This window comes from Phascolarctos cinereus, unplaced genomic scaffold (assembly GCF_003287225.1).
Source record: "Phascolarctos cinereus isolate Bilbo 61053 unplaced genomic scaffold, phaCin_HiC Scaffold_5;HRSCAF=322, whole genome shotgun sequence".
Taxonomy (NCBI): domain Eukaryota; kingdom Metazoa; phylum Chordata; class Mammalia; order Diprotodontia; family Phascolarctidae; genus Phascolarctos; species Phascolarctos cinereus.
The window spans coordinates 375,542,438-375,568,285 of NW_027555958.1; the positions used below are offsets into that span (position 1 = coordinate 375,542,438).

The 25,848-nt window shown below is 43.3% G+C and overlaps 1 protein-coding gene across 1 annotated transcript in view; it reads right to left on the reverse strand.

The window, feature by feature from the left end:
* Positions 1-25,118, reverse strand: part of MAPKAPK2 (MAPK activated protein kinase 2) — a 62,996-nt gene extending 37,878 nt beyond the window's left edge. Inside the window, 2 exon segments of the mRNA XM_078156360.1 lie at positions 24,415-24,677; positions 24,680-25,118. Of these exon segments, the coding sequence (XP_078012486.1) occupies positions 24,415-24,677; positions 24,680-24,755 (339 nt within the window). The 5' untranslated portion in view covers positions 24,756-25,118.
* Positions 25,119-25,848: the final 730 nt, after the last annotated feature.

The window sequence follows — 25,848 nt, forward strand, 5'->3', positions numbered from 1 at the left end:
TACTTCAGAGCTCAGACACTTATTTTAGCAAGAGAACTCCTGGGGATCTAGGGAAGAGAAGATAGGTATTTTCAAAAATGCACAGGGCTGCCATATGAAAAAAGAATTACATTTATTCTGCAATGCTCTAGAAAGCAGAGCCAGGACAAAGGATGTAAGTTACAGGGAGAGAAATCTGCATTCATCCATTTAAAAAATAGTATAATAATTTTAATACCCCAAAATCACACAGATTGCCTCAAAGAAATAAAGTCCCCATTAATGGAAGTATTCAGAGGTTGAAGATTTTAGTGTAGCAGGTGAAAGATGAAATGACTGAAGAAACAAAGGTTCAATCTCCTGGGAAGACTTCTATCTAGGAACAGATTCCTGGACTAAATGGAAGACTGGAATTAGAATGTTTCCCAAACCAATTCAGACTTTAGGCTGGTAAAGTATTTAAATTCCCTATCACTGACCACTCTTGGCCTCCAAAGCTTCCCCATGAATCACTTTTGAAGATAAAGACAGATTTGGTGAATAGAGAAACCAGGAACCATAGGAAAAGAAAGGAACTGAGGACAGAACTGGGAAGAACAGGATGCAGGGAGAAGAAAGCAAAGGAGTTCATCCTAAATTTCTAAGTTTCAAGAAGTACTTTTGTAAAACGTTTCACAAACAATTTATAAAATTTTGTTAAGCCACTAGTGGAGGGCCACAGAAGGGAATGACATTTAAGGTCCTTACTATAACAAGCAATTATTAAATGTCTACTATGTGCAAAGTACTGGCAATACAAATACAAAATGATAAACTGTCCTTGTCTTTGAGGAGTTTACATTCTCTTCAGGGTAGAAGAAGGGGTATGGGGAGAAAGGGATATATTACTTAAACTGATAAGTATATACAAGATGATATGAGAAGGGAGAAAGCATTAACAACTGGGCAGATCAGGAAAGGGACCTGAGGTCTTGAAAGAAACGGAATGATCCTAAAAGGCAAATTTAAAAGAAATGCATTGTGGGCATTTGGAACAACCATTGCAAAGGCACAGAGATGGAAGATTGAATACAGAGCTTGAGAAACAACCAGTAGGCTGTTTATGCTAGATCGTTTAGTAAATAAAATAAGCCTAGAAAGACAGTCTAGCTTCAGATCATGAGAAGTTTGCATTTTATCCTAGAGGCAATAAGCAGCCTATGACATTTCTGAAGCAGGAAGAGACATGGTCAGGTATTCTTTAGGAAGGTTATTTTGCAGCCATGCAGAGGCTAGATTGGAAAAGATTGGCTTCCAGTCTTTTCCCATCTAGGATGCAGGACAAACCAGTACAGAGAAGGAAATAGAAGAGAGATGTTTTCTTAGAGACAAAACTTGGTAACTGATTGGTTCTGGGCATCAAGGAAGAGCAATGAGGTGAGGATGACTCAGAGTTGACAAAACTCGATGACTAGAATGATGGTGGGCACCCTTTACACAAATGGGAAATTTTGGAAGAGCAGATTGGGGCTTTGGAGGAAGAGGAGAGAATGAGTTCTGCTTTGGACATACCGAGTTTGAGATGCCTAAAAACATCCAAGTAGAAATATCCAACAAACAGGTCAGGAGAATAATTAAGGCTAGATATAAAGATCTGGGAGTTACCTTTATAGAAATAACTGAATCCCAGGAGCTTACAAGATCCCCTCCAGCATGCATAAGGTATAAAAAGAGTGTCCCAGGACAGAATTTTTATGAATATCACTTTCAAAGAATGGGGATATTTATGATGATCCAAAACAATAGAGACTGAGAAAGAAGAGATAAATAGAACCAGGAGGAAACAGTGTCATCCAAACCCAAAGAGGAGAGAATACTCAGAAGGAAGGGGCAACTAATGTCAAACGATACTGATTGGTCAGAAAGGTTGAGGGCTGAGAAAAGAGCATGAGATTTCACTATATAGTAACATCGCTAGTAAAAAAAAAAAAAGAGCATTAGATTTCACAATTAAGTAACATCACTAGTAACCTTGGAGAGAGCAGTTTCAGTTGTGGGGCAAAGTGCAAAGGCTTGAGAAGTGAGTATCCTATAAGGAAGTAATGGGTATAGAGAGCTTTTTCTAGGAGTTTGGCTGTTAAAAGGACATGTGATAGATGGGGTAGAAAGGTCAAGGAAAAGGTTGGTTTTTCCCTTTTGGTTTTTGTTTTGTTTTTACCTAAGGATGAAAAAGAATCTAAGTGTGTTTGATTCTTTGTGCCCTTGCATAAGGGGGCCATCTCCAGTAGTCCTGATCAATATCTGGCCACTGGACCCAGATGGCTCTGGAAGAGAAAGTGAGGCCCATAACTTTGCACAGCCTGCTTTCACTTAAATCCAGTTCACTTGCAAGTCATGGCATCACCTTCCTGAGTCATGGTCCTCTTCCAGAATGAAGGATAAACATCCACAACAACAACCCTTCTGTAAGTAACAAAAAACCTCCAATCACCTTTGCAGCAAGTTTCTCTATTAAAGATCTTACATCCAAAATATGTAAAGATAGGGTTCAAATATACAAGAATCACAGCTATCCCCTCAATAGATAGCAGTTCTCAAAGAATGAAATCCAAGTTATCAATACCCATACAGGGAAAATGCTGGAATCACCTCAATACACAAAAGCAAGCAATAAAAACCACAAGGGTGAAAGGGAAAGTGGGGCTGGGGAACAACTCAAAAATTTTGCCAATGACACATTTAAATATATATAAATCGGGGGGGGGGGCAGCTAGGTAGCGAAGTGGATAGAGCACTGGCCCTGGAGTCAGGAGGACCTGAGTTCAAATCTGGACTCAGATGCTTGACACCAGGCAAGTCACTTAATCCCAACTGACTCACCAAAAAAGAAAAAAGAAATATGTAAATACTACTGAAATGTAAACAGTGGCTAAATCAGAGGCCTCAGGGCTGCTGTTCCACCTGTACCTTGGGCTGAAGAGGCAAGTTGGGACTGGAGGCTAAGGCAGAATGGGGTAAGGAGTGAGGGGGAGGACCAGCCTTCCTCCAATCACAGCTCCTCCTATACCAGAAGATATACAATAAATGTGACATTTTACCTTGACAAAGACCTGAACTTTGCTTGTGGAAATGAGCATGAGAAGGGCTGCAGCTATTATCATGAAGTGGTGCAATTTTCTGAGTTTTCTCATTTCTTGTGGAAGAAATCTCTCAGAAGCAAATCCAAAATTCAAGTTATGCTCAAAATGTTCCCCACTCTATCAGTCAAATTGGAACAAATTCATGTTTTTGCAGCACTCGTTATAGCAAAACTGAGTGTAATTTGTTTTGTTATTTCTCAAATGGACTTAGAAATATGGGGCATGCTAGTTATCTGCATTTGTATTTTATTCTCCAACTAGACTGAGATGCTGCCTTAACTAAATTTTGTATTGTCTTAAAAGCCTAATTCAGTGCTTTGTAGACAGCAGGCATTTAAGTGCTGGCTGAATGAATCCCCAAGAAGGCTGAACTTTCTATTCAAGTAATCTCAACGGCAGATCCAAATAAATAAGTTTTAATACAGCTACTCTTTAATGTCCCATCCCTTCTTAAGCACAAGTGCTGCCTGGTACAACTGACCGGCCTCCTCAAGCTTCAATCTAGATATGGCTCAGAAGGGGAAAATCTCATTATCAGCTGCACCATAGGCAACATAATTAACTACCCTGTCATGGAAAACAGAACAGTCTAAACAGAGCCTATATCCCAATGGACTTTGCCCTTCTCGGTGCAATTAATATCCTGCAGGGCTGCCTTACAGACCAGCCCACCCTCAATCACTCTATACCAGGTTTGTGGAGTGAGGCCACAGGACAGCATCAACCCTCTGTCTCCCTAAACCAGTTGGATTGTGCCCCTAGACACAGGCAGATACAGAATCATCCAATGCTTGGCTGAAAAGCAACTTTTTTTTTTCTGATGTGAATCCCTAGTGCTGTTGTCAAAGGGCATTCTGTGTTCCCAAATGTCACTGTCTCTACCCAATGTAGGCTTCACATGCTTCAGAACCAATGCTAAAAATGTTAACAACTACCAATGACTTAACAAACTCCCCTCTTCCACCCTCAAACTACAATCTAGAGATGGCTCAGAAAGCTCTGCTCTCCCTGATACCCTTGATTATTGGTTCTCTAAACTGATCCCCATTTTCACTGACACGAAGGGATGATGTCTGGAGAGTGATCTGGAAAGGACAGAGGTCATCTAGTTCAGCCTGTTCCATTTATTGAGGAGGTAACTGAGGACCAGAGACTCACTCAAGTTCACACATGTAGTAAGTTTCAGAGCTGGAATTTGAACCCAGGTCCTCTGGAAGGAATTCTCAGTTCATTTACCAATATCGTACTAGAAACATGCTTAGAACTGAGCAGATAAATTAATAATTTGATGCTAGATGCACCTCTGCCATTACACAGCAGATCAACCAGAAGATGGTTATAACTAAAATACTGAGAATCTCAAAAGCTAGATATCAGAACAATTTCCATGCCTAAATAGACTTCCCTATTAGAAACAGGTAATCAAGCAAGACTGGATGTGATCTCCTTCTGAGATCTTTTTTTAAAAAAATATGTTTGAAAACATTCTTCCTTCTGGGCTGGTTTGGTCACTGTCCTGCCTGAAAGAGAATGTGCCTACCACGCCATAGTGTCCACTTTGCAGAGACAGCTAACCTACTGAAGGGATTTGGTTTCTCAAGAGGAAGAAAGTTTGTCTACTCAGCCTTGGCAATGGTTTGTGAGGCAGTGTGGAGAAGAAAAGGGAAGCAAAGGAAGATGAATGATTTTAAGAGAAAAGGGATGATAACTATCTACTTTGAGACCAGTTATTTTTTTCTGGCCTTTACTGGAAGGGTTTTTCTCCTCCTTTACACTGCATTTAAAAAAAAAACACAAACACACAAAGGGGTGTTGCAACTTCCTTTGTCTCGAGAGAGCGCTCGGGAAAAACAGGCATAACCCTACCGTTTCACTTTCCCATCTGCACCAACGGTTGGTTGATGTCTCCAAGTTTCTTCCACTCAATCCTCCCCAAAATGCCAAAACCCAAGAACAAGAGAATAAGAGAAAGGAGGGAAGCGTGGTGGCAATTTCTTCCTCGGAGATCTCCTCTTCAGAGCAGCTTGCATGCTCACTTTGCTCCCAAGACTAACCCTACCTAGGAAACTCTTGCCTCAAAGAAACTATTCTCTGATGCAACAGAGAAGAGCTTTGTTGGGTCAGAACCAGGATTAAAATAACTGCTGTAGCCCACAGCTTTAAAACCCTATAGTTTCCCTTTTCCCAATCCCTCCATGGCTCTGGTCAGACAGGACCACATATTAAATAGTCTCTGTATGTGCAAAGCCCTAAACAAGAGAAGAGAGTCCCTGCTCAGAGAGTCTATATTCTAATAAAACAAGATTATAACTCAAGTAATCAGAAGCAAAACAACCATGACTGCCCTACTCCAATTTTCTTATACTACTTTCCTCCACAAACCTTACGATCTAAGTACATCGGCCTACTCGCAGTGCCTGAAATAGGACACTCCCTCTTCCATCTTCATGCCTTCATACTAGCTAAACCTCATGCCTGGGATGCTCTGCCCACTCACCTCTGACTTCCTGGTTTCCCAAGCTCCCTTCGAGATTTCAGCTCAAATCTCAACGTCTACAAGCAGCCTTGCCTGGACTCTCCCTGTCCCTTGATGCCTTCCCTTCTTAAGACTCCTTCCCATCTACTTTGTTTCTATTTTGTACAAATCTAGTTATTTATATGTTGTTCTCCCATTGGAATGACAACTCCTTGTAGGGAGTTTTTTGTTTGTTTGTTTTTGCCTGTTTTGTTTTTTATCCTTAGCACTTGGCACAGAGCTTGACACCACAGTAAGCTCTCAAAAATACTGACTGACCTACTCTTAGCCAAACTGGCCTATTCATCTTGTACTCACTCTACTCATCTTTGGATGTCCCACCTCTCAACCTGCCTACTTACCCTCCCCTACTGAAAACCCAACCATCCTTTAAAAGCCTAGTTCAAACAGTAAATATCAGACTCTCCTGACTGTCTCAAAGGTAAACGATCTCTCCTACCTCTCAATGCTATTCAGCACCCAACAGGAAGCCCCTGAAGGATACAAAGTATAGACCTCATCCTGGCAGCTATATGGAAGACAGATTAGAAAAGGGGAAAACAAAAGACAAGGCTATTTTAAGGGTCTTAAAACTGTTCTGTGTCATGGGTCCCTTTTTCATGAAACCTATGGATCCTATCTCAGAATAATGTTTTCAAAAGTATAAATACATAGGATAACAAAGAAACTAATTAAAATACAGTTATCAATTTTTTGAAAGTTTATTCCAGATTAAGAATCCCCGATCTCAAGAAAACAAAGGCCTAGAGAGGCAGCAGGGCCTATAGTGAGGCAGTAGGCCTTAGAGTAGGAGAGACCTAAGCTCAATCCTGAATTTGACACTCTTGATTACGTGATGCCCAGTCTTCCCCTCCCCCATATAGAATTTGTCAACTGATTGGATTTCTGGATTAACTAGGAGAATTAACTAGGAGAATGGTAAGGGAGAATAATTAGGAGGAATGAGGGTTTTGTTAATGGTGAGAAGAGATTAATGTATAGACATGTTGAATGTGAGGTACTGATAGCTCATTCATGCTATCAGAAATTCAGAACTGGAACTCAGAGGAGAGTTTGGGATTAGAAATATTGATGTGGGAGTCATGTATGCAAAGCCAGGGGAAGGGATAGAATTTCCAAGAGATACAAGAAAGAAGAGAAGAAGGTCAAGGACAGAGCCTTGGGAATCACCCAATTTCGAGGGTAGGAAGAGAAGCCTGAAGAAGGAAATGAGTTAACTATCTGTGGTAGGAGGAGAACCAGGACATTGTAGCGTTTCAGTATTCAAGGGAGGAGGAAATACCAAGAAGGAAGACTAGGAGAAGGCTGATAGATTTGACAATTAGAAGATCCCTGGTTTCCTTGGAAACAGTAGTTTCACTAGAGTGTTAGAAACGAAAGCCAGATTCTGAGGGACTGAGGAGGGACCAAGTAGGAAGAAAGTGGTCTGAAGTCCCATATCAAATGAGGGCTAGTCCTTCTAGGAGTTTGGCCTGAGAGAGAAATAAAATGATCCCTTCGAAGTATGGGAGAATCAGGGGAAGGCACCAGGAGGAAATGAATTTGAGAGGTCAGAGATAATCAGTGGAACAAAGTCTCCCCAAGGTAGTCAGAAAGGGACAGCTGAATTGAGGGCATCTCTCATTGCGCCTCATACAGAGTAAATGTAATATAAATATTTGAAAATGAAATGAAAATAAGAACCGGAAAAAATAAGAACTGAGAGATGAGAAATAACAACGATCAAACCAGCAAGGGTTAATGAGGAAAACCTGGATGTGTTGTCTGCCTACAGCTCAGAGAAGGCAGGATGAAACACAATATATTGTGTAGTCTCGACCTACCTGTCCTCTGGGACAAAGCAAATGCCAAATCCCCAGGATTGCTAATTAATTTTTTTTCATGATTATTTAGCTAAGTGGCCTGCTCCAGAATCTGCAGAGAGGGACTCTGAGCTTAGCTTTTGGAAAAGGTAGAACTTCAGTTGTTCTAAATTCTTCCCATCTCACACAGCAGCAATATCACCTAGGCTATAGCGCCCAGTGGATGACCGAGGCTCTGGGCTCTTACTGCAGGACCACCAGTTAACCCTCTCCCAAATGCAGGTGAAGAAGTTGGGAGTGGAGGGAGTAGAGTATATAAAGCGGAGCTGCTGCCGCCGCAGCAACTAGAAGGAACTAGAGGTAGGGGACAGGGATGGAGAAAAGGCCTGGAAATAATATGAAAGACAACCGAAGTAAGGTTTAAATACATAATAAAGCTGTTACTTAGGCCTGTCCATAAGCTACGAGTCCAGGTGTTCAGTAATCAAAGCCTGACAGATTACTTAGGCCTCATTTTTCTCTCTGAAAAATGGAGGAGAGGAAGACTTTACCCTTCTGGAGACCAAAACATTTTATACAAGGCAATAGGCCTTTTCCCCTTTGTAGAAGACTACACTCCCAAACTGTGCCTAAGTCCCAATCAGTCACTTAACCTAACTACTCCAATTCTGAGATAGGGGGAACAAGTCAGTTCAACTTCCTCCCACCTGTTCTCATTACTAATAATTTATATAGTGTTTCATACATACACATTAACTCATCTGATCCTCACAACAATTTTTGGGAAAGTGCAACAAATATTAGCCTCATTTTACAGATGACGAACTTAGGGCTAAAAAAGATTAAATTAAATAATAAAAATAAATTTTAAATTTTAAAAGATTAATTTAATCACCCAGCATTGTCTCAGGCAGAAATCAGATCTCCTATGTCCATGAGCTCTACTTCACAGAGGGGGAAAAATATTAAGCCCACAGAGATTTGGAACACAAGTCAGGGGCAGTTAGGCCTTGATCCCAAAGTGCCTAAACTTCCAGTTGAGACAGAGGACAAGTGTCATTTTATCCATTGTTATCCTACAGGTCCATGGTTTAGTTGGATTAGGAATCAAAATTCAGTCTTAAAAATTCAAGAGGTGAGGGAAGAGGCTGGGTGGAAGGCACAGGACCTAGGGAGAAGTCATTCAATTTGCTATGGTTTTAATAATAATAATAATAATAAATAATAATAATAATAAATAATAATAATAATAATAGTGAGCATTTATAGTTCCTTGAGATTTTCCAAGCCTTTTTATATATTTCATTTCAACCCTGTGAGGTGGATGCTATTATTATCTCCATTTTACAGATGATGAAATTGAGGCTGAGAGAGGGTAAGGGACTTGCCCAGGGTCTTACAGCTTAGGAAATGTCAGAGGTGGGATTTGAACTCAGGTTTTTCTGACTCCAGGTCCAGCACTATATCTCTGGCACTAACTAGCTGCTTACTTTTAAGAAGCAAAAGCACTTTGAAAATAGATTTTACAAACTGGTAAAAATCTGCCAATTAGTTAACATTAATATAGTCATTCACATTAGGTATTACAAAAATCATTGTTCTGTATTGACATTCAGAGATAATGCCAGTGTGCAGAGCTGCCATGTTTTCATCCAGTACCTCATTAGTTCTTTCAAGTAGGTAAGACATACACTCTAAACGGTTTGTCCCGTAGGAGGGATGAAAGCATGCTGAACACAGAATATAAACTTTAGAGGTACAACAGACCTCCAAACTCTTATCATTTTTCAAGTAAGGAAACTGAGGCCTTAGAGATAGATAGCAATTTGCCCAAACTCACCCACATCATTAATGGCAGAAGACAGAACCCTAGTCTGCAGACTCCCTCATAATCCAGTTGTTCTTTCCACTATACCAGGCATCTACCTACACTCTTATCTAGTCTCCTTTGTGAGCAATGATATACTTTCGTCAGAGTCAAAGGTACTGTTTTTATCATGGAAATAGCCTGCTGATTCAAGGATCAATAATAAACCCATAGGTTTGGCTTGGTTTTCTGTCCACATGAACTAATCAGGAAGCCCTCTTGCACCACCATTTTGACACTCAAGAGTGAGGTCCAGCTGGTAACTTTGAAGCAACTAATGGGAGAAATAGTGTACAGTAGCCCCACTAAGGGGTGACATGGAAGTATTGAGGCATAATGGAAAGAGCTCCAGATAAGAAGTCCAAAGACTTGAGTTGTCTTAGCTCTACCCCTTCCTTGCTGTGTGATTTCTCATTCACCTTGCTGGGCCTCAGTTTCCTCCTCCGACAAACAAGGTTGTTGGACTACATCATCCGTAAGCTCCCTTTCCAGGTCTGACAGTCTATGAGCCTGACGCTCAGTCTGCTCCCTCCAATACAAGATTTCCAAGGAGAGGAAGGATGTCTCTGCTCCTGAAGCAGAAAAGGAAGAGCCCTGGAAGGAAGCAGAGAGGTGAGGGGAAACCTTGAGGGGGACTTGTGGTGAAGGACCGATTACAAGAACAAGAACCTAGTTAGAAGAAATAAAGGGTGCCAATCTGAGTCAGCAGATGGGGTGGGGGAGGAAAGAAAGGCAACTTTGAAGTCTCTTTTCTGGGCAGACAGGGAGTATTTGCATAGGGAGAAAAAACAACTTTAAATAATGATGATGATGATGATGATGATGATGATGATGATGGTGATGAAGGTGATGAAGAAGAAGAATAGCATTTATATAGTGCTTTAAGGTTTGCTTTATGCACGCCATCTCAACGATCCTGGGAAGTAAATGCTTTATTATCCTCTCTCAACAACCTCGGAAAGTAGATGTTTTGTTATCCCCGTTTTCAACCTACTAGAAGCACATGCCCACACATAAACAACCTCACACACCCTCAAAGAACTCCTGGCTGTGTCATGAGGCACTACTAGAGTAAGAGTCACGCTCCCAGGAAAGCCGCCCCCTCCATGGGAACAGCATCACCATACTACCCTAGAGTACTCCCACCTCCATGCAATCCTCCCCTGCCCAAAGAGATTGATTCATTCAGCTGACATTTACCGAGCTAATACTACCTCTCATCAGCACAGCACTTCGGCTTCTAAAGTATTTTTACATCCATTCTCTCACTGCATCCTTACATCCACCAGAGGGCTAGGAGGCTACAGCAGACTAGACATTATCTACCCATTTCAAAGAGAAAGGCTCAGAGGTTAGATGATCACTGAGAGAATCAATCATGAGGCTTTTGAGCTAGAAAGACCCTCAGGAACCTCTGGGACAGAGGTTCTTAACCAGGGGTCCATGAATAGATTTCATAAGATTTGTAAGCTTGGGAGGAGGAAATTACATTTTTACTTCCACTGTAACCAAAATTTAGCATTTCCTTCAATTACAAATATGAGCAATGAAACATTATTTTTGAAAAGGGGGTTCTATACTTCACCAGATTGACAAAGGAGCCCAAGATACACAAAAAAGCTTAAGAACCTGCTTCATTTCACAAAGGAGGAAACTGAAGCCCAGAGGGGAAATGGCTTGCCCAAGGTCACAAAAGCAATAAACAGCAGAGCCAGTATTCAAACTGGAATCCTCCAGATCTCAACAACTAATGCCAAATCCAATGTTCTTTCAGCCTAGCAGATTCCACAACTTATTATTTACTGAAGAGGGCTTGGAGAAAAAGAAAACATCCTAAGGACCCACAAAGCTACAGTACATAAATATTCCTCAAATCTCCTGGAAAGTGATTCATTTTCAATTCAAAGAATAAGATGAAGAAAGAAGACATAGTCCCTGATTTCAAGGAGCATGCAATCTAATATTAGAGACACTACATAGATTTTAATGGACCAGAACATTGTACTCAATTAAAATTCAGGTGAATATCAAAATGGTGGTAAATGTAGAGTCTTACATTTGGATTCCAAAAAATCATACCCCAAGTATAAGATGGGAGAAGCATGGTGAGAAAGTAGTTTATCTAAAAAAAAGATTTGAGGGGTTTATTAGACAAGTTCCACATATGATAATAGTGTCACATGGAGGCCAAAAAGGTAAATGTGATCTTGGAGTGAAATAGAGAAATGGATTCTAGAAATAAGGCATCAATGGTTCCACTGGAGTACTGTGGTCAGTTCTGGGCACCACATTTTAGAAAGGACATTGCTAACCTGGAGCAGGATAACCAGGATGGTGAAAGGCCTTGAGTTTACACCAAATGAAAACCAGCTGAAGGAACAACAGGATATCTAACCTGGAGAAGAGAAAACTCAAGCAGGGACGCAATATTTATCTTCAAATATTTTAAAGAGCGATCATGTGGAAGAAGAGTCAGTGTTGACTAGAGAAAAGAACAACGGGTAGAAATTGGAAAGAGGCAAATATAAGCTTGATATAATGAAAGACTTGCTAACAATCAGTGCAACCCAAAAAGTGGATGAAGCTGTCTGGGGAGGGAGCAGGCATCTCTCACTGAAGGTCTTCAAAGCAAAAGCAAGGTGACACTTGTCAGGCACATAATAACAGGCATTCTTTTTCCAGGCACAGAATGAACTAAATGGGTCATTTGAGGTCCCTTCCAACTCTGAAATTCATGAATGATGGAATGAGTCAGTTTGACAGAATGAACAGACCACTACCCTCTGGATCTCAGTGACACAAGAGGTGAAGAAGAAGGCTTTTCTTCCCAAACTTTGTTGACTTAAGTTATGTGGGAAATATGAATAACAGTCTGTGACCTCAAAGAACTTCTGATCTCAGGGCTGAATTAGGGCAGAAGAGATGAGAGACGGGGGTTGGTATCAGGAATAAAGAATACATAAACCATAAAGACAGGATACAAAAAGTACATTAGGAAGACATAGAGAATACAAGGGGAAATTTTGTCATTTCAGATAAGAAGGGAATCAGGGAAGCCTTCAAAGAATCATAGACTTAGAGTGGAAAGAGACCTTAAAGGTCATCTAATCCAAGTTCCACATCATGAAAGGAAGAGATAGAAAGAGGGAATTAGTTAACATGGGAGAAGAGGAAGAGAACTGAGAAGAGGAAAAGAAAGAACACGGAGATGGGAAAGTGGGAAAAACAGATATGCCACTTTGCCTAGAGTTTAGGAAAGGCATAACAAAGATCCAGCTGGAAAAAGTAGGCTGGGGCTAAGCCGTAGCCTGGCATTCAACTAAGAAAGGTGGAATTTGCCCAGTGAGCAAGAGGGAATCATTGAAAGTTAAGCAGTGACAGAATCAGAGCTGAGCTTTAAGAAAATCCATCTGGCAACATTCTCAAAAGGTGGAAAAACCAGAGGATCACAAATTTAGGGCTAGAAGGAAACTCGGAGGTTCTCGGGTTTAATCCCTTAATTTTACAGAGGAGGAAACTGAGGCCCAGAGAGGTCAGGTAACTTGCCCACGGTCACACAGGCAGTAAGTAGCAAAGCCAGAACACTTTTCACCACACTACTTTAAAAGGTTATAAAGGAGCCCTTACATTGTAGCTGAGACTGAAGGGGGGCGGAAATGAAAAAGAAAGAGTTCTCTGCTCTGGCCACAATTAACTGTAAAGAAGTTGCAAACATCATGATGACGATAATGCCCGAACCTCAGGTTATCAACTGGCAAGCTGTTGTTGTTGTTATTGTTGTGGTTGTTGTTGTTGTTGTTTCTTCTCCAGGAAGAGAAACCTGGGAAGACTAACTGGAAGGAAAAAGGAGGGATGGGACTGATCCTGACCAGGGTCATTCTTCATAAGATAGCTGTCATCTTCGGTATCCTCCCTACTCCCAAACCCCTAGAGGACCACTTTTTGCACTATTTTTGTTTCCCACCAGAAAACCCCAATTTCTGGAGAATAATGTAGAGCCATCAGACCTCTGAACCCAGGGTCCTTTAGCTGAATGTTCATCCTTAAGCTAGATCCCAAGACCAAGCCCACTATTCACCTGCCTCTCTCCCAGTTCTACAGAATTGCTTTCTTTGTCCATAAGGTTATTAGGTCCGACGGCTTTACCTCAGATTAAACTTTATCTGTTTTCAGTTCTTCCCAAAATAGGATTTAAGAAACTCAGAAGTAAATTTAGTAGTGAAGCCCTAATTCTAGAGTTTTTCCTAGGTTAGCCTGAGTTTTCTCACCAGCTAATGAAACAACATTTACTGACGTATGTTTTACCCTCCCCCCACCCCAACTAGTCCTATCTCCCCCAAAAAGGGAGAGAGTAAAGCAAAGTTAACCCTGGCAGCATAAAAGTTCTCTGGGGGACAAGAAACACAGCAGAAATAGGTGCTAGAGGCCCAACGTCATCCAATGGTGGTTGTTCCTCTCCTCTCTGGAGACTAGTGCCAGAGACACTCTGCCAGATGAATAGCCAGATGATAACCCTTGGGGAAGAGGGGAGAGGGAGGATAATCCATTAGTCCTTCATTCCCTACTCAACAATCCTCAATGACTCCCTACTTCCTACGATATCCAGTCCAAATGGCTCACTATTACCCCCTCCCCCTTCTCATGCTCTGAATAATCTGTTCTGACCTTTTGAAACAACCTTATTTCTCATGATTCCCCTAAATAGACCATCTTTTCTGCTTGGCCCCTAAACCGGCCCCTAAACACTCATTCATGCCTTTGCTCTCATTTCCTCTGTCTACCCAAATCCTCTCCATGTACAGATGAAGTCCTGTCCTTTCAATGAATCCTTCCCTAGGTATCCTGCCCTTCAAAGGATTTCTTCCTACATTTATAGATTTGTCCTGCCCGATTCAGTACTCTTTTACATACTGTCTTACAAGATCTCCCGATTCACCAGTTAAACTTATTTCCCTAATTAGATTATGAACTCCTTGAGGGCAGGGTCTTCTTTTATATACTTTACACTTCCAGGCCCCATAAATGCCTACTAATTAATTCAGATATTCATCCAGATGGCTTCACAAACCTTTTATGCCCAACTCCTCACTCTGCCTGCTCTGCCCCCCTTCTCTAATCACACCCTAGCTGGAGAATGTTTTAAAAGCTAACCCAGAGTAGTCACCAAGGTAACCACAAGCAGCTGGTCAGATAGGGGACCCCTCCCATCTTGGCAGGGAAGGAGTAGTAGGAAAGGTGGCAAAGGGGGAAGGAGGGGCACAGAGGCATTTATGCTCTTTCTTCACCAACAAACATTAATGGTGAACATATAAAAGAAGTAGCAAGAAGAGAGCTTGTTTCGACCTCAAAACAAGATTCTTACTTAGATCCCCAGTGGAAAGGAATGAGTCTTTTCAGCAATCCAAACATGAGGAGCTTAAAATTAAAATTCTCTTTTTTCCTCACTCATCCCGAAATGACCGGGAGAGACTTTCAGGGGTTCTCTGTGCCTGATCAGAGACAGTAGGTGGAAAACGAGAAGAGTTGAAAGGGATGAACCCTTGATATTCTTCCTAGAACAGTACCTCAGTCTGGGCATGTGCTTGGCCTGGATGAACCTTTCAAACCAAACTGCATTCCTGGGATGCTCCAAGTTCCATGAATGTGACCTCCAATTCCAGGGAGCCCTGAGACTCAGGGAGATGGGTTTGGGGGGGGAGGGGAGCCGAGATGGCAAGAAGCCAGACAATATTGTTCTTCAAAAGGTAGATAGGCACTCTTTACCCAAAGAGGCCTTCCTTCCATGACTATGAGGATGTCTTCTCCTGTTGGCTGAGTTCTGTGAGGTTTCTTCTAAAGACTACAAAAACAAGGGAAGGAGGCCCAGGTTGGGGGAGAGAGGTGAGAGGGTAAAACTATTCCAAGGGCAGGGGCCAGTGCACAGGCTCCTTCTGGCAGAGTTAAAAATAAACTCTTAGCACTCCCTGCCCTGCCCCTCCCCTCCAGAGGCCAATGAGCCTTGGCAGATAAATCTTTCCCTTCAGAGGAAATGAGGCCCCAGAGGTGGTGGGGCAGCACTGGAGACTGGGACAAACTATACAACTTTAGGGGAAGGTGGGGGACCCTGAATTCTTACCTCCTGGCTATAACACCATCCCATGCCATACCAACTCAAAATCCCAATCAGAGATCAAGTCTACTGAACACCTCTATCTCTCTGCCACAATTAGCAACGCCGACACCTGCTCTGGGGACCAAATAGTGAGAAGCAAACAAAATCAAACTAAAGAAAAAAAAAATTGACCCCAACCTGGCACCAAAATGTCATTCTAAACACTTGTAAGTGCACCACCCAGACTGCAAAGGCCTCCTGGACCCCCAGTCAGGAGAAGGAAGGTGGAGGTTGCTGCAGTAGCATTTGGCCCAGTGATAGGGAGGCTTTCTGAAGCCAGGCAGATGGGACAGTACTCAGAGAAAACTTCTGCAACAGGGACCTGACAGGCCCCTATGACGCATGAATCAGGCAGCACCATGCCTGGGCCCAGTTATTCTTGGAAGTCATCAAGATGAGGTCACACTCTGAGGGCTGTAACCTGAAGCCCCATTCCATGGTAGTGGTGAAGAAATTTGGGAGCAGACTCAGGAAGAGCCAAAGCAGGAGCCTTCCTCTAAGCCAAAGAGCAGTTAGGGTGAGGGAAAGCCCCCCTAGGTTCTCATCCTCACCCCTGCAAACCCTTCCTGGCAGAGGAAACTTGTTCAGGATGCAAGTTACAGAGAAGAGAACTAAAAGCTCTACTTGCCTTCCAACCAATCCTCCTCCTCCTCTTCCTCCTCTCATCCTTCCCTTGGGGGAACTTGATGGGGCAAGGCAGACCCAATCAGCCTTTTCAACAAAGCTTGTTAGATTACCAACCACACAGTTCTCTTCCCAGCATCCAGGGTTGTGACTTGGCCTAACTCTACACCATAGGGTCAAGTGGGGAGAATGGGGAGGAGGAGGGGAGAGAAGCAGAAGGAAAGGGAACCGTACAATTCAGCAGCCTAGCAGGAGGTGGCCAGGAGTGAAATCTCAGGGGCCAGGCTGTCAGGGCAGACTGCAGTGGTGGCAGATTTATTTTTAGCCGGCTGGGACAGAAGGGGCAAGTAAGACAGTCCTTCAGCCCTGGGCATGATGCCAGGCTGCAGATGTCCAGTGGGCTGGGAGCCCCATAACAATCTGGTGATTGGAGCCACAAAAAAATGGTCAATACACCACACAAACACAGTGGAAACCAGCTCTGATTGCTTGATCTTTCCATGGTACAAGACAAGGCAGAATCCGAAACCAGAGTGAAATGAGAAAGGGTTAAGTGGTCAAAGATTCCCTTCCTGCCTAAAGTCCAACAGAATGATACCCCCATCCAGTCTCACCTCTTCCTTACTGGGACACCTGGCTGTAATGTTGCAACTTCACAATGGGTTCCGGGAGCAAAGACAGAGGGATGGACCAGCACTATGGAATTCATTCTGAGAGTTGGAGGGGCCTCGTGTCATCTAGTTCAGCCTGTACCTGAACAAGAATCCTCTCAAGAACATCCCCAACAAAAGTAGTCATGTCACCATCACCCGAAGGCTTCCATCTAAAAGAGTCCACGACTGTCCAAGGCAGCTCATCCCACTTTGGGACAGCATTGACTGGCTCTTTAAGCCTTTTTTTTTACATCAAACTTAAATCTGCTTCTCTTCAACACCACACCATAGCTCCTAATTTTGACCTCTGGTTCCAAGCAGAATAAGCCTAACCTCTCTTCTAAAAAACATTCCTTCAAATATTTTAAGAGGTACATCATGTACCCCAAAAGCCTCTTCTGCTCCAGCCTACACTTCCCAAGTTCCTTCGGCTGATCTTTCTAAGGCATGAAATGGTCCTCCTTCCCTTCCTCTTCACCCTCAACTCCTTTAGAGAAAGCACAGGAATTGATGGTGGATACTCTGATGTAGCTTTCCCCTTTGTTCAAACACCTTCCCTTGCCAAACTCTCTCTAGTATGCTCCTGCTACCTTGAATGCTTGAAATTTCCAGTAAGGATAACCAAGCCCCTTCATGGGGGCTCAAGTTCCCAGTGGACTAAGAAAACAATTATCTAAGAAAGGAGAAGTACCACGGATAAGGATTGAGTCTCAGGGACTTCACAACCTCCAACACCTGCTATCTGATAGCCTATTCTTTGATCTAAGAAACATGGCACAATATTTAGAAACGCCTTCATGGTCAACAACCAGCTCCATTATTCCCTATTCCCCACTCCCTCATTTCTGAATCAGAAGGTTAGGATCAAGACTTAACTGACCGAGATGTACCACAATTAAAGAGACAGGTTTCATGAAGCCTTGGACCAGAAGATTGTGGTGAAAGGGAAGCAGGCAAAAGTCATATCATTTTTTTTCTTCTTCCCCCATACCCAGGGCCACCAGAGATCTTCCTGTCCCATCCAGAAAACCAAGACTTCCACAAGACACAGATTCCCATCTGCTTGTCTAGTCAGTCCAATTATCCTTGTCAAGATCTTCCAAATTTATTTTACATGAGAATCTGGCAGTGGGATAGGGGTGGAGTGGGGGCAGGGGAGAAAAGAAAAGAAATACCTTTTCTTAATACATAAGTCAGGTGACAAACATGAAGCCTACCAGATTAAAATGTAATTGGGAAATATTTAACAAAATAAATAAAAATACAATAGATCATAGATAATGCTAATATCTGTTAATCTATTAATAATCTATATATTAATTATTAATCACATTATTCATTACTGATATATAATTAATCTATTAATATAACAGGGCAATGATGCAGTGGACAGTGTTGGCTCTGGAGTCAGGAGGACCTGAGTTCAAATCCAGCTTCAGACATTTAATAGCTATGTGGCCCTGGGCAAGTCACTTAACCTTGTTTACCTCAGTCTCCTCATCTGTAAAATGAGCTGGAGAAGGAAATGGCAAACTACTCCAGTATCTTTGCCAAGAAAACCCCCAATGGGGTCACAAAGAGGCAGACCTAACTGAAATGACTGAACAAGAACAAATTAAAATCTATTAATAAAACATTTTCTAAGTCAATATGTAGCCTACAGGGATCCTTATGTATAGTTTAGAGGCCCCATATTTAAGAGGTTCCCACTCCCACCCCCCACTGATGAAAGACCACTATTAAAAATGGTCTCATCCAACACAGGGGAGCCTTTCCTACACCAACCAGAAAACCAAACGGCAAATTTTCCATTCCTTCCCAATTTTGAACACCTTGTCCTTTGAGAAAGGGAACATTTTATCTCTCCAGACACCCACTGATAGCTGTAGCCTTGATGCTGCAGTCTAAGGCCTGCTTTTAGCCTCCTCTCTTCGGACCCATCTATCCTAGATGTTTGCTGAAGATTAGGTCTCAAGCACCACAGTGCCCAGACTTCGTAATATGCAAATCACTGAAAGGTCTCAGCCTGGAGCCTGTGTCACAGGATGCCAGCAGTCCAGCTGCATCAGAAAAAAAACAGAGATAGGTCAGACCTACATATAATAGAATTTTGTTCTCAAGAAATTAAACAAACGAAAGGGTCTCCTGAAAACCTAAACACTACTGTCCTCCTCCAAACTGACCTCTGTCTTGGGGTAAGCGAAGGGAATAAGCATTAACATAGCACATACTATTTGCTAGGCACTATGCCAAACCCTTTTCACAAATATTGTCTCTTTTGATCCTCACAACAACCCTCTGAGGTAGGTGTCATTATTATCCCCATTTCACAGTTGAGGAAACTGAGACAAGCAGAGGTTAAACGACTTGCCCAGGGTCACAAAGATAGTAAGTTTCTGAGGCAGAATTTGAATTCATGTCTTCCTGATTCTGGGCCCTGTCCACTGCCAATTGCTTGCTATCTTAATGTTACCATTTCTTCCCTATATGAAGAAGATGTTTAAATGAATTTAAATTGAAATGAATTTTACAATATGGTCACCATTTGACCCTATCTAACCATCAGCACTCTCAGTTTTAGTCAAACCACTGTCCTGAAAACAGGTTCATTCCTTCTCTACCCAGGATAGCCCCCCTCATTCAGAATGCCTTCCCCTAAACTTAGCCAAGTCTTATACTATTTCCCCAAGGTTCAACTCAATCCTACCTTTCCAAACTACACTAGCCCTAGATACTCTCCCTCTTCTCTGAACAACCCATGGTAACCCCTACATTACACCATTTAGCATTTTACACATTTACTCTTATACTCTCAACAATGATCATTTACTTGTATGTATGTGTATTTGTAAATATGTATGTACATATGTATGTATGTACATATGATATTAGTGAAAGGAGCATTGGAATTGAAGTTAAGAAACCAGGGTTCTAGTCCTTGCTCAGCCAACTCACTGTATGACCTTGGGCATGTCACCACCTCAATGGGCCTCAGTTTCTTCAACTGCTAAATGGTTGGACTGGGTCCTTTTCAGTTCTAAATCTATGATGCCATGACTACCACTGAACATTTTACTACAATGAGATTATAAATTAAGGTAGATACTACACCTTATATTTCCATATAAAAATCTAAAGAAGAAAAGGAAGAAATGAAAATGCAGCTTCTGAAAGAAACAATGGAAAAAGAAGAGAAACCACAAGTTCTTGTTTTCTTTAGTCTATGCCATGGGAAGACAAACAGAGATAAGTTATGACAACACATTCTGGAAACCTATAGTTCATGAAGCAATAACATGCTTCAACTAATCAGAGAACAGTGACAATAGGATTGGCTTTAATTAAGTGTGTCAAGCTAGTATACAAGAGTAATTACTACACAATTGGGGGGAGGGGAAGGAGAAGAAAGTACAGTTGAGGAACCAAAGAACCCCATCTGAGAATATAACCAATCTTGGCACATGTGAGTTGGGACTAGAATTACCATCAACCAGAAAAAAGGAGTTCAGGAGAGTTGGGTTTTAATCATTTTGCCACAAATTAGCAGTATGCCTTCAAATAAGTCACCTCACTTCCCAAGAAAGCAGTTCCTTTCATCTGTAAAAGCAAGGGGGCGGGGAGGAGGAGGAGAGATATATCCTGTGACAAAATGATCACTAAAGGTCCCTTGCAGTTTTAAAATGATAGAATGTAAAATATTTAATGAAATTTACATGGGCTCCCACCACTGAGAGAAATTTTAATTTTAAAACAATAAAAACCAATCTCTAGGATTGATTCTAACAGAAAAGCTTTTCAAGTAGCAGCAAGAAGGAAGCAGTGAAATGCTGGAATCGAGTCTGAGAATCTACCTGGGTTCAAATCCCAGTTCCAAGGCTCACTACCAATATGACCTTGGGCAAGTCACTTGCTTCCCTGAATCTCATCTGTAAAATCAAAGGGTTGGCCATAAATGGCCTCTAAGGCTCCTTCCAGCTCTAAAGCTATGATCCCCTGAGTTCTGGTTTAGAAACCGCCTCAAACTTTGGACGATTTCTCATGACCTAGTCAAGACTCTTACCTTGTGGGCTCCTCACCTACATTTCAAAGTAACACCTATAGTGAGAACAGTGTGTGTCAGGCTCAAAGGGAGCATGGTTTAACAGTGGAAAACACCCTTTAGCGTCACAGCAATGATGGAGGGGTCAAGGAGTGTAAAAATCAATGACAGGGAGGAGGAGTGGGAGTTTCAACATAGGAAAAAGTCCTAATTTTATCTCAAATGCTTACTGGCTGGATGACTGGTCAACCTCTTTGAGCCTCAGTTTTCTTGTCAGCAAAATATAGTACTTTCTCTACTTGATTCACAAGGGAATTACATGAAAAGCAATTTCCAAACCCTAAAACAGTATTTAAGTTTGAAAGATTTGCTTTTGCGGTGGGGGGACTAAAGTCAGACCTTCTATAGTTCATAGTCATAAAATCAAGAATTTAGAGCTAGGAAGGACCTCAGAAGTCATCTTAGTTCAACCCCTTTATTTAACAGATGAAGAAAACTGAAGTGACTCACCTAAGGTCACACATTTGGGAAGTACCAAAGACAGAATTCAAACACAGACCTGCCAGGTTCTAAGAGCCTTTCTCTAGACTGATTGGGGAGGGGGGGGGAGTATTTAACAAGAGCAAGGAGGATATGACAAGGTAAGACCACAATACCCTCCAAAACACATTTAAAGGTTAGTTAGAAAGGAAGGAGCAAAGCTGGTCATTTTTTTAAGCCATCACTTCACAGGAATGAGAGGTCACTAGACCACAGACAAGGTTCAGACTATCATAACAACCTTAATTTCTCATCAGCCGCCAGAGCCACAAAGGGGTCCATCCATATCACCCATTTCTACCCACAAAACATAGACTTCAACAAACCAAGCAATGTCTGGGAAGCCTCCAATCTAACCCTTCCTCTCACCCCAGGCTTTCTCCCAACTTACCAGTCAAGCTAGAGCAATATTTCAAAATATTACTTCCCTAATCAGCACCAGAGATTTATCAAAAGTCAAGCTCTTTCATGTGTATTTTCAGAGCACGATTCTTCGAACAAGATTCCTCCTTTTCCCTCCTCCCCCTGTAATTATGTCTTAACCAATATTTGGATATGCTGTAGCTGTTGACACTGCTGCCACTCTCCTGATGCCTCACCCAGGCTTTCTTCCTCTGTTATTAAGTTTTTACACAATGAAGTGTGGGAAATGTGCAATTTAACAGTTGAGTCAACTCATGAGATCTAGATGCAGGCTGTCTGTCAAAACAGAGTGACTTCACTCCTCTCACCCACTTCTAACCTGAAGAGAAGGATAAATTGTGCTCATAAAAACCTATTGTGCTAAAAGTGTCAGTTAAAATATCAGGAGATTCTCCCTTTAGGAACACGAGGGAAAAAAATGTTTAAAAGGCAAAGTCACTTTCCTGATAATTAGAAGAGAAATTCAATCATTTCTCTAACCACCACCACTCACCTCCCTCTCCCAACACAAAAATAAATAAATGTTTCAAAGACTTTTGGTGAATTATATAAACTTTCCAGGCCTTTTCTTTTTATGATAAGGGCTACTGTTCTGATATCATCATACAAGTATTTTCACTCCTTGGGAAAAAGGCAAATAACTCACATCCCTGAACAGCTGATGACCAAGCTCTCCTGGAAAGAAGAATTTGTCCCGGGCTTAACACTGTGAATTAACTCTGGTCAAACTTTGCATTCTTCCACAAGGTCATAACTCTAGTTTTTCCTCCCCCATCACGGACTGAGAAAGAAAAGGGGTTTAGAGGACAGTCTGAAAAAGAATAGGTCATTGGAATCTTATATTTAGTCCCTTAGAGAAAACTGCCCTTCATGATCTTCAAAATTCAGAACATACCTTCAGCTTAGATTTAGAGAAATATGGAATTACAAAAGAGAATTTGAAAGTTATTTGTCCAGTTTAAGGCAAAAAAACCCTCATCTTTGGAGCTAGTCAGTACATCATCTACAGCCAATATATCTGTTTTTATTCACCATCCCTCAGAGAAAGAATAACGGCTATTCAAACTAGAATTTATGTACCTTTTTAAAAAAAAAACTACTTTGGGAAGGAAGGATATTAACACTAACAACTGATATCAAACACTTCACAGTTTACAAAGTGTTTCACATCTATTATCTCCTTTGATTGTTACAACAATCCCGTCAGGGAGGTACTGTAGATACTATATTTATTTTACATCTGAGGAAACTGAGGCTCTATGTCACTACTTGAGGAAGTGACAAAGCTAGGATTCAAAACTCAGGTCTTCTGTTGACTCTTTCCACCACTGCACAGATGTCTCCTCACACAAACTAGGACTTTCCTCTCTCCTCCAATCACCAAGATAGCTATCAAAATCAGACCAGAAGATGAAGTGTTTCACTTTCAGAGGGGTGCTTCCTTTTAAAACCACTATGGGAAGAAAACTCACTGTGATGATTCCCCTTAACCTGTTCCTGGCTCAGACTTGAGGCTGCTTTGTCCCAATTCCCAATGTGGGACCTCCAAGGCCAAACTCCTTGACTCACAGGGTTGCTTTCTGGTGCCTCCCGATTTCTGTCCCTCTATCCTCCTTCCTAAAGTTGAAGCAATACCTAGTGGAAGGACACAGCAAATCTCTCATCTCTACGGTTTCAGCAGGAGTTTCCACTCCACGCACCTCATCAAGGATTTACTAAAAACTTCAAAAAGGCCAAGTCAAGGTGTGCATAATAATTTTGATCAATGGAACTACGAAAATAGCAGATTCGGTATCAAAGCCTCCCTCTTTGGAGTGTATGGGGGTTGAGGGTGGACATTGAGAAAGGGAAAAGGCACACTGGCCAAAACAAATCACCCTCCCCCACCCATGGGTCTAAGGCGGGGTTCCCCCTCCGGAATCTCCGGTCTGGCACTTCTTTGGGCCAATGCATTTTCAGTAGAAGACAGAAGACTTTTACTCTAGAGGGCAAGGGAAGTGAAATCACACATTCCGGCTCCCAAATAAGGAAAGAGGCAAAATAAACCTCTACGATCGGACTTCTCCAAACCAACCAACCAACCAGCTCAATGAGTAATGGGCCTTTTGTGCCGGCAGAGAGACAGGGAGGCAAGGGGAGGGGAGGGGGAAGGGGGGAGGAAGAGGAAGGGAAGGAAAGAGATAGGGAGAGGCAAAGAGGGGAGAGATGGGGAACCACAACCCCTTAAAATCACTTCCTTGAGACCGACTACGAGCGTTAAAGCAGAAGCGATTCAGGATCTGACCATGCAGATTCAAATGAAGCCCGCTCAAACCCCAAAATGGTATAGTCCTCCCCAGTCTCTTTGGATTTCACTACTCTAACTCCCTAAGGTGACCGGAAACTGTCCCGCGATCACAGGGACACCAAAAATCTGCTCTGACCTTCCCCTCCCCCAAAGTCACACACTCCGTAATAACTACCAACAATAACTCAGACAACAGCACCTCCTCCTCCTCCTCCTCCTTCTCCCCCCAGCACCCTCTTTACCCCTCCCCCTCCTTACCCTGGGGGCTTCCACGAAGGAGCAGGGGGAGAAGGGAGGGTCAGGTAGATCTTTTTAAGCAGTTCCTGGCTTCCCCCTGTAAGGTGGCAGTCGCCCCCTGGAGTTCCCTTCTCCTCCTCCCGGGCCCCAAACTTACTTTGAGGGCGAATTTCTCCCCGGTCTTCTTGTTGAAGATCTGCAAAACTTTCCCGTTGATGCCAAGCCCCAGGACCTGGTTGGTGACCTTGTAGTCATCGGTGATGGCATTCTTCTTGATCTGCAGGCTCGACTTGACATAGAACTGAGGGAACTGCTGGGGAGGCTGGGGGGGCGGCGGCGGCTGCGGCTGCTGCTGCTGCGGCGGCGGCGGAGGAGGAGGCGGCGGCGGCGGCAGAGGCAGCACCGGGGGCTGGGGCTGGGAGGGGGCTGGGGCGGGGGTGGCGGCGGAGGGTTGGGGAACAGCACGGGCGGGGTCTGACCCGGAGAGTTAGACAGCATGGTGCCGGGAGACCCGGGAGCAGGAGCGGGAGGAGGAGGACTCGGGGCCGTCTCCTCCTCCAGCCCTGGACGGGGCCCCCGCCAGCCCCCGCCCGGCTGGGAAGTTTGCTCCCCGGCGGCGGCAGAGCCGGCTTCCCCAGACCAGCTCAGCCCCGGCTCCAGGCTCGGCCCGTCGGCGGCTTCCGTCGGTCGGTCCGTCGGTCCGTCGGTCCGTCCGGGCGTGAGGGCTCGCGCCTGCCCCCCGGGGGGGCCTGGCGCTGCGGGAAGCCGCGCGGGGATGGCTGGGGGCCGGCCCGGGGGAAGCTCGGCGCGACAATGTATCCAGCCCCGGGGCCCGGCGGCCGCGTCAGAGCCTCGGCTTCGCTGGGGACGGCCCTTAAAGGGGAGGGCCAGAGGGGGCGGGGTTTGGAGGATGTAAGGGAGGGGTGGGGTGGGGGTGGGACGGGCGAAGGGAAGGTGTGGGGGAGGGGAGGGGGAACCCTTAAAGGGAAGGATCAGAGACTGGGGTTGGAATGAAGCGTCCTGGAGAAGCTGGGGAGGGAACAGAACAAGAGAAAATCGAAAGAGAAGGCTTCTCTTGGAGGCCAGTCGAAATAAAGGGAAAGGGAAAGGTCACTTTTTATTTCAATTGTGTGATTCATATTCAGGCGTCCAAAGCAATGGCTGCGGGAAGGGGGGAGACCCTGGACAGCTCTGGCTGGTATGAATAAGAGAGGGGGTCCCTTTCAGCTCTAATATTCTTCGGCTTTGTGACTCAGGGTCATAACTGGATCCGATAAAGAGGGAACAAGAAGAAAAAGCTGAGAACCATAGGAACTGGAACTGGAAGTGACCTTAGAAGTCATCTCATCCAACCCCTTTATTTTATAGAGGAAATTGGGACCCAGTGGAGGGGAGTAAGTGACTTGGCCAAGATCACACTAGTAGTAAATATCAGAGCCAGGATGCAAACCCAGGTTTTCTATCCCCAAACCACTATATTAGCTGTCTTGCTTCATTGGACTCTGCTAGCTTGTAAGAAAGACGGTGACACTAAGGAGAAAGCGGGTCAATGGCGGGGGCGGGGGGGGGGGAGTGCAAAAAACCATGTGTT